Source organism: Lepidochelys olivacea, assembly GCF_965140295.1.
Source record: "Lepidochelys olivacea isolate rLepOli2 genome assembly, chromosome: 11".
Lineage (NCBI taxonomy): Eukaryota > Metazoa > Chordata > Testudines > Cheloniidae > Lepidochelys > Lepidochelys olivacea.
In genome coordinates, this window is record NC_140421.1 from 47,221,493 (window position 1) to 47,237,654 (window position 16,162).

Sequence of the window (16,162 nt, forward strand, 5' to 3'; positions counted from 1 at the left end):
ACCTTCCGCATGGGAATAAAAACAGCCAAAAGGAGGAATGGATTATTATTATTATTATTATTATTTTACATTTACATCCATGAATAAAAAACACAACCATCACAACTTGGGAAAGCCAGACCATAAACTCCTACATTATTTTGTGGTTTCAGATAATATCATGGTTCACGCAATCTCTAATGTAGTAGTTTAAATCATCATCAGAAACTTCAATGGCATGAAGTTTAAATCATCATCAGAAACCTTACATAGCTTTGTAAATTCCCAGCAAATTTACATCTGTTCTGCTGATCAGGTTTGATCCAAATAGCAAGGATTTGAGTTAAAGCAAGAACAGCCTTGTGAAAGGAAAAGATTATACAGGAAGTTTAATAACTCAAGAAGAGTCCACAAATAAGAAACATACATCAGACCTATGTGAGATTCAAGCTTTCCTTTTTTAATAATCAAACTGCGATGTAAAAAAAACCCACACAAAGTGTAAAATTATTCCTAAAGTAGAAAAACTATACAAAATAAAATATAATCAATAAATAATGGAATTGCTAAAACTAAAGCAGTGAAATGAAATAAAACCAAATGAGTAATATTACATTTAATTCAATTCTCAATGCACTACTTGTACATAAAGCCAATAAGGATTATCAGTAAATTCAGGTTGTCTTGGTTGCTTAAGTATCCGTTTTAAAAAAAGGATTAAATCACGTTCTAAAAGCAACTTACCTGTGACGTCAGTTTTGATGTCAGCAAGCTTAAAGAGAGGTGCAACTTGTTCGTAATAAACATGAGTAGCTTCTCTTTTATGACTGTTTGGGTTAACAAATACTTTTAGGGACTTTGGTCTATTTGGAAAGCCTAAAAAAAAAAAGCACAAAAGGTTTCAAGACAAATAGCATTTGGATATTTTTACAGGTGAATCAAACTTTTTAAGCAAACATCCTTGAGATTACTGGGAAAGCTTTATGTTTTTTAAAAAACTAAACATATTAATAAAGTGTTTTTGACTTGGTTTGAGGGTAGTAGTTATAATAAACCTAGAGGCCCTTACTGTCTTCTTGAATGAGTGTGCTCATTATTTTAATCTGACCCTTAATCCTGGGGCCACTGAAGCTCTGACCTGCTTATTAGTCTACAGCTAAGAATAACCAGTCGGAACAAGTTAGTCACCACCACCTACATCATTATGTGCCAGTAACAGTGAGTCTGATTTTGAGCTGTAAAAACCGAGGACTGCTCCATAGAGTAACTGTTTCTTTGGTAATTCTCTACAATGTATGATTTGAACAAATTCATAATGAATACTAAAGTAAATTAATATCTGTACATGCGTGCTCTCTAATAGAAATACCTACATACATATATGTGCTCTGTGCAGTACTGCCTTCAAGTGTAAATTCAGAAAACATGTAGTACAGTTTGTTATTTATCTGTAAGCTTGCATAAGGGTTCAAGAAGGTTGTGAGGGAACAGCATTAATACTACCAGAGCTGCTGAACATAACACTTTCAATATGAAAATGCCTTATGCTCATTTGTGCTAAGTGAAAAAATTATCTCCAAAGCCAGAAAGAGACATAACTAAAATTTTACTTCTCACCCTAAATGGGACATAGTTCAATCCCTAAAGCCAGATACATCTTGCAATTGCTGATTAGGATCCCTGCCCTTTCTTCACTCACCTTACTTTGAAGATTGAAAAGGAATAACACAAAACATCTGAACACCCATCTGAACATTTGAATTTTAAAAGGTGCCTATACCATACTCTAAGAGATTCAACAAATACTAATAATAAAGCTATTTCAATATCAAGGAAAAAAAAGATATTTTTGCGTTGAAGACAATTAACTTTTCCAAGTATCAAAACCTTGGAAAACTCTAGGAATAAAAATAGCACGACTAACCCATTTGTTTTGAAGAATGTAAATTAAAGGACTAAAAGTATTAAAGAATGTTTACTGTATATTTTCATATTCACTGAAAACTGAAAGGAAGTATAGAAAATCTAGCCCAGTTCTTCAAATGTTGATATATAATCTTGTCAAGATTAGCTAGGAGCATCAAAATTAAGGACACAACAAAATAACCTGATGCTAGAGGAAGCAAATGTTAATCACAAATCCCTTCTTCCATAAAAGCCTACAGTAACTTTAAAACTAGTTAATCCACAATGAGAACCCATACAAAACTAGAGAGACTAATATGACAGAGACTCAGCATGTTTACTGTACAAATTTACAATAAATGATCTGATCTGCTCTTCATTCATCATTGCAACAGTCTGGCAGAGTGAATCACTTTTGATAATTATCCCTTAACACACTGAGGACTGCCAGGATGATATGCAACTAGAATAGGCACAATAGGAACACGAAGCAAAAATACTTGAGAGAACTGAATCTTCTTTGAGTGTTATACTTGTTTTAGAAATTTTGGTCATATGTACATTTGAGAATCGGCTTCAGAGATTCTTGAGAAATTATGCTTTAACTTAAAGACTAATTAGAGTTCCCCCACCCCAGAAGATCTGTATATTTTTGGCATTTAGTTTCCTTGTTTTTCAGATTCCTCACATTATGGTGATAGCTCGTCAAGCAGAAGGAGGCTGGACAGAGTTACTTCTAGAGCCTTTCTACTCCTTCCTTGAATAGGCCAGGATGTGTCTTTTGGTCCCAACTGCTGGTTAGAGAGGTCTCTTGAACTAGAAATTTACTGCCTTCATGCCTGAATGGACACTGCTACCAACTATCTCTGATTAAAGGCACAAGGGCAGATGTGAACCTGAAGCGGGCATCCTTAGAGACACTACTCGAAAAAGAACCATCAGGTATGGCTCATCCTGGGTATTTAGATCATGTATATCTTTACATCCTGGAAGAACAATCCTTGGTTTTATGGTATTATCTAAGAGAGCATCAGACAAAAAACAAATGTGTTGGAAAAAACTTCCGAACAATTCAATTATAAATTTGCATGACTCATCCAGATACATTTCCATAGAATTCTCAAGGGAACCTGATGCTGGGCTCTTTTCCTCTTCCAATATCACGGATCCTCAAAGAATAGCTAGCACTCTTGCAGTAGATGAATCCTCAAGAGATATCAGTTGAAGGCATGATTCTCCTACAGAAACAAATATCTTCACAGAGAGGATACTAATGGCCTGCTCCCTTCTTCCAGGTATATGTCCTTCCTTCCCTGAATATCTGTACTTCAAACAGAATACTTAAAAAACTCCTGGTAAAATCCACTCAAAAGACAAGCCATATTTCATCCAGAAGACAGTCTGTGTCATTTTGGGTTCAGCTGCTGAAACTGACATTTATAGCATTTGCTATAACCAAGGTATATGCTTTTATGATGTTTCAATATTGAGTAATATGTGTACTCAATAATGTTAATGATTACTAATTATTTTTATTTTATATTAACTAATTTTTTAGACTATGAGAAAGCAAAACAAGGAAAGCAATGTAAAAATATATTGCTGAACCACCATAATAATGTCATTATCATAGTGATATAAATAAGCAAAACAGCGGAAAACAAAAGGTTATTAGGCTGTTACACTTCATAGTTGCTACTATCAGACTGTTAACTCAAGTAGTTTACTGTAGAATTACAGTGACCTCCGATACTATCTTAATATTTTTCAAGTAGATAGACTATAAAGAAGTAATCAGACTTAAAAATGTAAAAATATAATATAATTAATTAGAACAAAAGTGGGACAAAAATTCATTTTCATGAATTATTACTTTGTCTAAAGTATAAAGAGAGAAATCATGTAAGCCTGTAGCAGAGGTAGGATTCCTATGTTTCCAGTATTTTTACCTGTGGTGAAGTAAGCTGGCTTCAACCAACTTGGGGGGGAAAATAACTGTTTAAACTTTACACCATATCACCATTTTAATTGTATGTTGTCTAATTTGTTTGTAAAATATATATTTAAACTACATGAACAAACAAATCTTACTATGAACAAACTGGGGAGAGAAGAGTCAGGGGTTTGTACAGAATATGTGAAAAGGTGGAGAACTTTGAGGTGTTGGAGAACTGTACGGATAAGACATACACAAAGAATGGAGTTATAATTTCACTACCTACCCAGGATCAGGAGAAAGGGTGAGAGAGAGAGAGGCATAAAAGAGATAGAATATTGCTACCCCACTTAAACTTTAACATAAAAAAATTAAAGTTTTAAGTTTTCCAAGATGCCTGTGCCCAAAAAGGACTATGCAAAGTATTAAAGGAATCTGGGCATTCAAATAAGGATAGGTATACGGCACATTTTAAAATCTTAAAATGGTAAATTTTAGGAGACTTACATCTGAAAGTTTCATCATTTTACCACAAATTCATGAGTGCAATTTTTTCGCCCTATAAAGAATCTAAATTGCAATTCTAAAAATTAACAAATTGGTCTATCATTTAAATCTGGATTATTCTTTTCTTTAAAAAGTGAACTATTATTGATAAATAGATTGGAGATATTATATGGATCCTAATGTGATTCATTGACAGGAGAGAGCTGTTAATAAAAAGAATAAATCACAATAATGTTGTGTTGTATACAAAATTTCTGCTTTTTAAATATTAACAACTTAGCTGGTTTAGGAAAAACAAAAAGAGCTAAAAAAACAAAACTTTATTTATAAAAAAGCAAGCATCATTGACTTAAATTGACCAGTCACATGCAATTGATTGTTCAATATTTCAGCATGAAAAAATATACTACGCTGATTATATGATTTTGCGTGTACTAAATGGTTACCAATAAACATGACTGGAAGGTGATCATGACAATAAACACTGGTTCAGGGGAACAGTGGGGAAAAAAAAGTTTCCCATCCCATAGCAAGTGTTAAAATGCAGCAAACGGGCCTGGACTTCTGAATAACGTATTCGTCAAAAAACAATTTCACCTTTAATGAAAAATTTTGTACAAAAACAAATTATGAATTGAAATCTTCAGAAAATCTCTTGAAATTAATAAATAATTATTGGTAACTCTTATTCCCAACATATACAATAAATAAGATTTACTACTAATTTGAAGCTGACTTCAGTCCTTCAGCCCTCGGGTATCCTCACAAACTGATATTCTGTTATATTGTTTACCATAGCTCCTCCATCTGAAGTGGACTAGCAATCTAAAACAGAATGGCCAACTGTTCCTCTGGTACTAACACATGTGCTAATATGCACTAGTTTAAACTTGATCTATCAGTGAATCAATGAACCATGAAGGGTGGGGGTTAATCAGGGTGTTTGGAAAACAAAGGCTCATAGGGCAGGAGAGACGCTACTCTCAGGCACACATCTGTGCTGTTTTCAGTACTTAGCTTTATGGCAGTAGGTTTATGTTACAAAAGTTAAGAGCTTGGAATCATGTCAGTGTCATGTACATTTATAACTATTTTATACAATAAGCAACGTCAAGTATGTTACGCATAAGAAAAACTAATAATGTGAAACAAAGATTTGTTAGCGTAACTATGGATACGCCACAGTTAATGTTACACTAACCAAAGTTAATGTTTAACATTAATAGTATAATTAAAACTTCATGCATGAAGCTGCAGACATTAACATTAAATCTTAGTGTGCGAGGTGTGCTGCAAAGCAGTACATAATATAAGAATGTATTATATTTTAACAGCTACTATATCTTTTAGTTTCAAGCTAAATTTTAGATTACTACCCACTGAAGAAAAATAAATAAATAAATAAATAAAATAAAATAAATAAATGCATTTAAATGCTCAGGGCCAAAAAGTTAAAGGCTTTCTAATATACTTTTATTGAATGTCTACAAATGTCTATTTAGAGTCATATCAAATCTAAATTATTGCAGATAAAAACATTGCTGAGTATTGTTACATCTCTCTTCTGGGTCTTTTGGTTGTTTCCTACTAACAAACATACACTAATTTGTACTAAAGACCGTATTCTCTTAAATAACACTTTATTGAAAGAAAGGCTTATTTCTTTGTATGTAACCGTATGAATAAAAGCAAAAAAGTCATCTTTCTGAAAATGTTGAGTCTAATTCAGAAGACATAAAATAAGTTATGTACTTATTCTTCATTTGGGGCACTACAGAAAAAATGAAAATATGTTATAAAACAGAGGTCTAAATAACTACATATAGGTGTTCAGCTATGAAAAGGCTGAGCATTGTAACATAGACAAGATAGAGTTGGAACTGAAGTTCTCAGAAAGCTGCACTCTCTACAGAGTAGATACTCTTGGAACATATGTGATTACACACAAATTGGAAGCTATAGAGCAGTGTTTCTCAATCTTTTTGATACCAGGGACTGGCTTGCTGGGTTCCTAAACTGTGTCAGGGACAGCTTGTGGATCAGTGCCGGGCCATGGACTGACTGTTGAGAAATTCTGCTATAGAGAATACTACCCAGAAAGAGGATAAAGGGGCTGGTGAGGTGGAGAATACCACATACCAGGAACATTAATATAGAAAACAACCCACAAAAAAGCAAAATGAAAATAATGTTTATTTTGCATTTCAGCAAAGGTTTTCACGAGGTCTTCATCAGAACTGCCTTCAAAATAGAATTCATGTCAATTCACCCATACTAAAAACTTTTTGTAGTTTAATTAAACAAAAACAACAAAATCTTGACTTTTTCCATATAAGATACATAAATCAGTAATTACTTCTATTTTAGATTATTAGGAACGCATCCTTAATTAATATTTACCTACTTTGCCCAATAAAAATACATGTTTACGATAGCTGCTCACATGTACACATGCAGTCACTTTGGTAACCCACCTGCTTTTCATCTGCTCCAGCCTAGGTATAATAAAAAATCACCCATGTAAATAATGCAATAATTCACCTGAAACATCATCTATGTTTTAGATGCAATGCAATGAGAGATGCACATATAATCTGTAATAATTTTTTTAAAAAGCACAAAACTTTGCAGATTTTTCTGTCACTGTAAAAAGTGAAAACAAAACTTTTGAGAAATTTCCAATGAGTTGCTTTTGTAAAGATGTCTTTCATAATGTTGCTTTGAAAACAAGCTGTGGGTCAAGGCCATGAACACTCATGGCTGATCAGGGTAAAATTTTCCAAAGTACCTACTATGACTTAAGAGCCTGAATGTTATTGAAAGTGAATGGGACTTAGGCAATTCTGAAAATTTTACCCCTAAACAATTTTTAAAAAAAAGTTTCTATCCTATTCCCAGCAGAAGGTGGAAGAAATTTCTAAGGAACCCTCTTAATTACTAAAAAGTATAAAAACTAGAAAATCCATATTCCATTGAAAATTCTTCCCTCCTATGTTTGACATACTGATAACTTGTTGTTTTTTTTTTAATCTCAAATTATGCTCTTTGCCTTATTCTACAAATTCTGCTGCTGAAGTACCTGCATTTCTTCCATATATGTATATCATGTCACTTTAATAATACTGAATTGTCACTGTTGATTTTCTAGATATAGTTATGGGGAGGGGTTGTCTTTTATTTCTTTGATTTGCCTTCAAAAGTGAATTTGTACTTGCAAAATTGAAACAAGAAAATTTGTGGTATGGGTATTTTTGTTTTGTTTTTATTTGTTTTTAAAATGACATATGAACTACACAGACTTTCTTTGGTACTCTGGGGGCTGCAGATTCCCCATACCCAGAGGGTTAGAGAGATAATGTGTATTCTCCCCTGACACCTAAACATTACACAGTTACAGGTCTGCAGAGGGAATGGGACTGACAAAAGAGCTGGAAATAGCCACATTGCACATAATACTTTTCTAAGATCCAGGGGGGTTCCAACTGAAAAGCCACAAGGGGGTTACATCTAGCTGAACCCAAAGCAACCTGAGTAGGGATAGTGCAGCTGCCACTGGGGAACATATGGCATCACAGCTCCTGATGAATGCAGGGAACTCAAAGAGGAAAGCACAGGCACTTGCTGCTCTCCATAAAGTAGCCTGTGCTTATGAGTATTCGGAGATCTGCAGGAATCTTGGCACTTTTGCATATATAGATGTTTAGGGGTAAAGCCCCTGCCTGACCTTTGAGGAAGAGGGAAGATGAGAAACACCTCAAATACTCCTATTCAGAAAATTTAGAGGAGAATGCAAGCAGAAATAGTAATAGATTTATTATTTTGCCTTCACTGGTATCTGCTTTTGATAACAGCTGGGTGGGAAACAGCATTCCTGTCCTGCAAAGACTGATATTTTAGACATTTTTTCCAGTTCTGCATCAGGAACAAACTAAGATGTTTCAATATTTCCAAAGAGAAACCACCCAAAGCAGCCAGTTGCCTAGTGGTTAGGGCATTCATCTGATGTGACAGTCCCAAATTCTAATTTCTGCTCTTCTTGATTCAGAGCAAGGACTGGAAGCTGGATCATCCACATCGCAGGTGAATGTTGTAACCACCAGGCTATTGGCTTTTCTGGGATGGGTCTCTCTCAATCTCTCCTGTTGGAGCTGTCCTGCTGGGTATAAATTAAATACTCATTTGACAAGAAAGGGAGAGAGACTTTTTAGCCTGGTAGTTTAGGCACGGACTTGAACCTGTCTCCCCCATGTGTCAGGTGAGTGCCCTAACCACTAGATTGCTTTGCTATTGGCTATTCTGGGGGGGACAGGTCTCTCTCTCTCTCTACCCAACACACCTTTTAGATTAAAATCAATGTGCTCCTGCAAAAAGTTTGGTTTTGACAAACCGGCATTTTCCAGTGAAAAATTGTTTTGTTAAAAATTTCCTCGCCATCTCTATTCTTGACAGAGTGAGGAACTTGTCTCCTGTCTTAGTGTCTTTAACATAATTGAAACAGGAGAAGGTCATGAATTACCATTTATTAAAAGAATGGTCACATTAAAATATGGAAAGCTTTGGATTCAGGATTCCAGCTTCTGAGACTATGGTTCAGCAGCAGTTTGATAGAAAGAAAAACAGTCTTCATTGTTATAGACTAAGTAAAACTCATTTACTATTAATAGGCTGTGACCACAGAGATATAATTTTGGAGATCAGTCAGATATACGCTTCTTTGTCACAAACTCATTATATTCTGCATTTTTCAAAAAAAGAGATGGAGAAAAACTATCACAGAGTGGAGTTTTTCTTGTTTTCACTAGTAATATAGTTTTCCTACATTTGATATAATTATCTATCATAGAAAGAAAATAAAAGGATTAAGTCTCACTATATAATAATTTGTTCTTGTTAACCTAGCAGAAGTGCATGGAATTGACAATTCTTTAAATTACACACTGTATATCATCAGTGAAAGCCACTATAATGCTCTTTTCATTATTGAATTAAACCTATTTCTTTTCCAGTGCTTCTCTCTCACTGGGAAAACATTAGTTTAGTTACTAAAATATATATATATTGCTTTTTACTCTGAAAATATTTAACTATTCTTTTCCAAACACACATACCACCTATAAAACATTAGGATAAATTCTACACCATCACACAAGAGCAGAAGTATGGTGAGAAAACATGAAGCTTAAGAATCAAAAAATAAATAGCAAGAAGAAGAAAGACCATAATAAAAATGGCATAAGAGATTCTCTCTCTTTCTGTTGGTAGGCGCTTTCATTTTGCACTTTAGATGCTTAAAATGCATTTATATTTAATACTTATTTGCTTCTTATATCTGTTTTTTTCAGCATGTAGCCATCACAAAAAAATCAATGACCTGCTTTGAACACCTACAAAGAGGTTCATATTAAATTGCAGTCAAATTCCCATAAAGTTAAATACTGCAAAGTTTATTATTATTGTTACTCTACTGAAGTCTAATGAGGTTAATAAGGATTTTCTACAAAGTAGTCTTTTTTTTTTTACTCCCTCCCCAAAATACTGAGAAATATTGCTTTTCCCCCAATTTAGCATTCTTTTTATAGAACTTGTAAAAAATTATTGGATCAAATTCTCTGTTGGTGAAAACTGACACAGATCCATTGTCTTTAATGTAGTTTTCCAATTTGCACCTGCACAGATTTTGGCCGAAAGTTTAAAAGCAGCATGTAAAGAAAAAAACTGTGGTGATAAAAAGAATAAAATCTTTGACCTTCCTGGTATGGAGAAACATATTTAAATTATCTGAAACAGTGGCATAGACTAAACCAGGTCTACTTTCTGGGAATCCCCACTACCAAAGTATGTTCTCATGGTTGCTGGAGAATAGCCTGCCAAGTTGATCTGCCAAGGTGTTTTAAAGTGAAGTGCAGCACATTGGTGTGATTTAATTCAGAATGCACCAATCCCTTGTAGCTTCCTGACAGAGTGGAGATGATCTTGCTTCCCCATGCCTGTTCACATAATGGATAGTTGTGGTACTCTCTCTCAACAGTTGCATATTGGATCTTGAAAGAGGAAGGAATGCTTTCATGTCAGATCAGTGGCACTAAGCTCTAGGACATATATATGCAGGTGAGCTTCTTGAGAGGATCACAGGCCCCAAATCCGAAAGTGATTTACATAAATCCCCCATCCTTGAATGGAAGCATCTGTCACCACAATCTTGGTAGGTAAAGGTGAAAAAAAAAAAAAGGTGTATGTGTTGGGGGGGGAGTTCATTGGACATCTGAAGAGGATCTTCCCATCATTTAAACTAGGAGAGTACTTCTTATGGGCCTGCAACCATCATATGTACATATGGTGTCTGATGGGTAATCTTTTAGCTGGTTGGGGAGACCTATTATTGTTTGGACTCTCTCTTGTGGAAAGTAAAATCTCATTGACCTGGAGTCTAAGGTCACTCCCTACCCCATTGCCAAGTTTCAGAGCCCGAGCTCCAACCTGAAGCCAGAAGGGGCATTCTCAGGCTTATAGCCCTGGGACAAGTTAGCTCGAGACAACTTATAAATCTGATGACTCTTTTGTTTCTGTTTGCCACGTGCCAGGTACAGACTGGGAGGCTCGCTTTCAGTTGCAATATAGACATACCCTAAGTCTCATTGAAAGTCAATGGGAATTTAAGTCCTATTTTCAAGAGTAATGTAGGAGCTAAGCATTTTAGAACATTTTACCCAGGATTCATCTCATCTAGCTCTCTCCTGAGTCCCCTATCATCTTGCTTCTGTCTCCTCCACTCCACTGGAAATACTCCTGCTGATCAAATAAAAATGTGAAGACCTGAGCAGAAAACATTCCTTATTAGGGCTGTTAATTAATAGCAGTTAACTCACATATTAGCTCAAAAAAATTAATCATGATTAATCGCCTTTTTAATCGCACTGTGAAACAATAATAGAACACCAACTGAAATGTATTAAATATTTTCTACATTTTCAAATAACTGATTTCAGTTACAACACAGAATACAAGTGTACAGTGTTCACTTTATATTATTTTTATTACAAATATTTGCATTGTAAAATGATAAACAAAAGAAATAGTATTTTTCAATTCACCTCATAGAAGTACTGTAGTGCAATCTCTTTATCGTGAAAGTGCAATTTACAAATGTGGTTATTTTTTGTTACATAACTGCACTCAAAAACAAAACAATGTAAAACTTTAGCTCCTACAAGTCCACTCAGTCCTACTTCTTGTTCAGCCAATTGCTCAGATAAACAAGTTATTTTACATTTACGGGAGATAATGCTGTCCACTTCTTATTTACAATGTCACCTGAAAGTGAGAACAGGCGTTCGCATGGCACTTTTGTAGCTGGTATTGCAAGGTATTTACTTGACAGATAAGCTAAACATCCATATGCCCCTTCATGCTTCAGCCACCATTCCAGAGGACATACTTCCATGATAATGACACACATTAAAAAAATGCATTAATTACGTTTGTGACTGAACACCTTGTGGGAGAATTGTATGTCTCCTACTCTGTTTTACCCACATTCTAACATATATTTTGTGTTATAGCTGTCACAGATGATTGACCCAGCACATGTTGTTCGTTTTAAGAACACTTTCACTGCAGATATGACAAAAAACAAAGAAGGTACCAACATGAGATTTCTAAAAATAGCTACAGTACTCGACCAATGGTTTAAGAATCTGAAGTGCTTTCCAAAATCTTAGAGGGACAAGGTGTGGAGCATTCTTTCAGAAGTCTTAAAAGAGCAAAACTCCCATGCGGAAACTACAGAATCCAAACCACCAAAAAAGATAATCAACCTTTTGCTGGTGGCATCTGACTCAGATAATTAAAATGAACATGTGTCGGTTCACACTGCTTTGGACTGTTATCAAGTAGAAACTGTCAACAGCATGGACGCATGTCCTCTGGAATGGCAGTTGAAGCATGAAGGGACATATGAATCTTTAGTGTATCTGGCACAAATATCCTGCGACTGGCTACAACAATGCCATGCAGACAACTGTTCTCACTTTCAGGTGACATTGTAAACAAGAAGCAGGCAGCATGGTTTCCCGCAAATGTAAACCAACTTATTTGTCCGAGCGATTGGCTGAAAAAGAAGTAGGACTGACTTGTAGGCTCTAAAGTTTTACATTGTTTTATTTTTGGTACATAATTCTACATTTGTAAGTTCAACTATCATGATACAAGTACTTTAGTGCTATCTCTTTATTAGGTGAATTGAAAAATACTTTTTTTTTTTTTTAACAGAGCAAATATTTGTAGTCAAGAATAAATGTAAAGTAAGCACTGTACACTTTGTATTCTCTATTGTAACTGAAATTAATGTATTTGAAAATGTAGAAAACATCCAAAATATTTAAAGAAATGGTATTTTATTATTGTTAAACAGCATGATTAATCGTGTGATTAATTGCAATTAATTCTTTTTAAACACCTGACAGCCCTATTCTTTATTAATTCATCAAATTGCTCTCATACTTTACTATAAACTGCTGTAGAAATATTATGACTAAAGCACATTTCCACAATTAATCTGTTTACTTTTTAAATGTAGATATTTTACTATTATTCTTCCTCTTAAATTTTGCATTAAATTGCAATAAGCAAGTTTATAAATTTCCTTACTGAGCAAAAGGTTTCAACAACTGTAATCTTTGTGTCCTTTATACTGAAATATTTACCTTTTACTTTCCAAACAATAAGCTGTTCTAAGACTACAGTAACCCACATTCAACATTACATACAGAATACATACATATTACAAAACTAGTCCCGTAATAAAACTGTGATGAAGTTAGAAATGAGTTATCTTTGAAAAAGTGCTTACCATTCAAAATTTCCTTCAAACATCTAAACCAGGAATGGCAGTGGTCTTCACTTAAATTATTAAAACTGACGGCAGAGTCCTTTAGTTTATTTTCTTTTTTCAGGCATACAAAAACTGTGATACCTAACAACATACCGCCTTTCTTCTGTCCTGCAAAACGACGACGTTTCAATTTTACAGAAAATATATCTTTCATTTCAACAGATTCCTCTTTACAGGGTACGTTCATATTGGAATGACCTGTTAAAAGAAAGAAAACTATATTAACAGTATGAATTAACCCATATCTCACACTGATAGAAACCTTATATTTTATATATGCTATGTTTTATATTTTAATTGTTTGGTCGACATCTTAAAATGTTGACTTCTTGTGCATCAGTTTCATAAATCACTGGTTGTGTTCTTTTCCCAATATTCTAGAATTCAAATTTAATATCCTGCTGTAAGAAATTAGCATTGTTTTATAGGTCTTGAGCCTCCTTTTTTACATTTAGAAATTAGAGAAAGTTGTATATACAAAAATTGTAAATCCCTCCATTCTGTAAATCTCTCTATCCCTTAATTCAATCTCATAAAACAAGCTCTCTGTGTCCATTAAATCACTGCATGGTCTTAGTAGCAGCCATCAGTATGCCAGCTTTATTTTCTCATTTGGTATAACTGCATGATCTTCAGAAATGAGAACGGTACTAGATGAGAATACTAGAAAATATTAGATCAGAGAAAGCAAACATCCCCCCACCACACACACACACACACAGAAACACACCAAATAAACTAAACTAGAACTGGGTCACTGGTATTATTAACTTCTATTTAAATTTTCAGTTAAGTTTGGCTTGGAACAAAACAGCCTCAAATTCTAGTGGCAATTCAAACCCACAGTCCCTGGAGACTGGCAATGGATTGGGAGCACTATATCAAGGTTACAAAGAAGTTTCTTATGTATCTTTGGATGCCAGACCAGTCTCTGGGATGCATGTTTATGAAAACTGATCTTGAGGATGCCACCTTGAAATACCTCTTTGAGAAGTACCATTGACCCATTTAAAGCATATGCAGGCCTATCCCCTCCTGCTCTCATATCAGAAAGTAGAGAGAGTAGATTCCTCAAAACCAAACTGAGTTTGGGTTGCAATGACATGCGAGAGATTATCCTATACCCTAGGGAAAGAGTTTCTGTATCCTCTGTTTAATCACAACTCCAATGTTCCCCCCTTCCTGGGGGGTGGGGGGGGAGAGGGAAAGCCCTTACTTCAGAAAGCTCTTTAAATCCCCAAGAAATACTTTGTGCCTTCCTCTTTAGCAAACCCCATAAAAGATTCTGTTGAATGAATAGTTAGTTGCCACTAGCAATCTTGAAGCACAGGGGGAGAAATTGCAAAAGGATTTTTTTTTCTGGAGGTGGTTTCAAATCTTACTTTCCTAGGATTGCAGAAGAAAAAACTTTTTTTTTTATATAACCCTTAAGGTTTGAGCAAGGACTTCAGAAGAGATACCGCACTTTGAAAAGGAAAGTAACTTGTCTCAATTGTTCTCACAGTTTAATGGGATGGCACCAGAAAGTTCATCAATCCACTGAATTGCAAGCCTTATTTTTAGAAGATAATCTAAAAACAATTTGGGAAGAATTTATGTTATGAGGAAACATTTGTCTCAGATTCTCTGACTCTGCTTGGCTCTGGATCACCTAATGGAATGGTGAACATTAGCAATACATCTAAGTTCATCTCTGGCTGACTACAAGGACTGTATTGATAAAGAAAACCACAAGGAGGAATAATCAAGTATCTGTTTCACAACGGAGACAACCTTTCTATCCAAACAAGCTAGAGTTAGTCCTACAGTTAATGCCAGAAGGGACCATCATATCATCTAATCTGATTGCCTACATATCACAGGCCATTAATTTTCACCTAGTTATCATATTGAGCCCAATAACTTATGTCTGACTGATGCATAGCTTGTTTGGCTGAAGCATATTTTCCAGTCTTGATTTGAAGACATCAATAGATGGCGAATCCACTCCTTCCCTTGGTCATTTGATCCAGTAGTTAATCAACCTCACTGTTAAACATTTGTACCTAATTTCTAATTTAAGTTTGTCTGGCTTCAGCTTCGAGCCACTGATTGTGGTTATGCCTTTCTTCATTGCATTACAAAGCCCTTTAGAACCCAGTATTTTCACCCCATGAAGGAACTTTTACACTGTAATCTCGTCTCTTCTCAATCTTTTCAATAAGCTAAACAGATAGAACTCTTCAAGTCTCACTGCAAGGCATTTTCTTCAGCCTTCGAATAATTTTTGTAGCTCTTTTCTGCACCTCTCCAATTTATCAACATCCTTTTCAAAATGTGAATACCAGAACGGTACATAATATTCCAACACTGATCTCACCAAGACCATATTCAGAGATAAGTCACCTCCCTACTTCTACTAACCTGTTTATATATCCAAGGATCACATTAGCCCTTTTGCTACAACACTGCACTGAGAGCTCACGTTCAGTTGTTTTTCAACTATCCTAGAGTACATCTTATAGAAAAAACATCTCACATCGATTTTAAAATTTTCAGTGACAGAGAATCCAGCATGACCCTTGATAAATTGTTCTGTTGGCTAATTACTCTCACTGTTAAAAATTTACACCTTATTTCCAGTCTGAATTTGTCTACCAGAGGTATGCAAGTTAAGGTAGGTCACCAGAAGGTGACAAGCATGCTTCTCATGAATGGAAGATCACAGCCAAGCCTGGCTGTAATATGTTGGAGGATTTGGGGTTAACTTTGCCCTATAAGACATAACAGTAACTAGTTAAGAAAGTCCAGGTTCTAGAATATGTATGTTTTTATTTTATATGTAACCATGTTTCCAATACTTCTACTTGCTATCGTTTCAATTTTTCCTCTTCATTAAATAAACTTTTGCTTGTTTTCATTATAAACATTATGATGGGTTTTCCCAGGGTGCAACCTGGAACTGG

At 34.9% G+C, this 16,162-nt stretch overlaps 1 protein-coding gene across 2 annotated transcripts in view; it reads right to left on the minus strand.

Moving 5' to 3' along the window:
• The window catches only part of CERKL (CERK like autophagy regulator), a 96,924-nt gene that overhangs the window by 39,365 nt on the left and 41,397 nt on the right, over positions 1-16,162 (minus strand). The window contains exons 2-3 of one of the 2 annotated variants that reach the window (XM_084642797.1): positions 13,311-13,415; positions 724-855 (exon numbers count right to left, since the gene is read on the minus strand). In XM_084642797.1, coding sequence (XP_084498923.1) covers positions 724-855; positions 13,311-13,415 — 237 coding nt within the window. Of the gene's footprint in view, positions 1-723; positions 856-13,175; positions 13,416-16,162 lie in introns of both variants that reach the window. The other variant, XM_084642796.1, reaches the window with a different exon arrangement.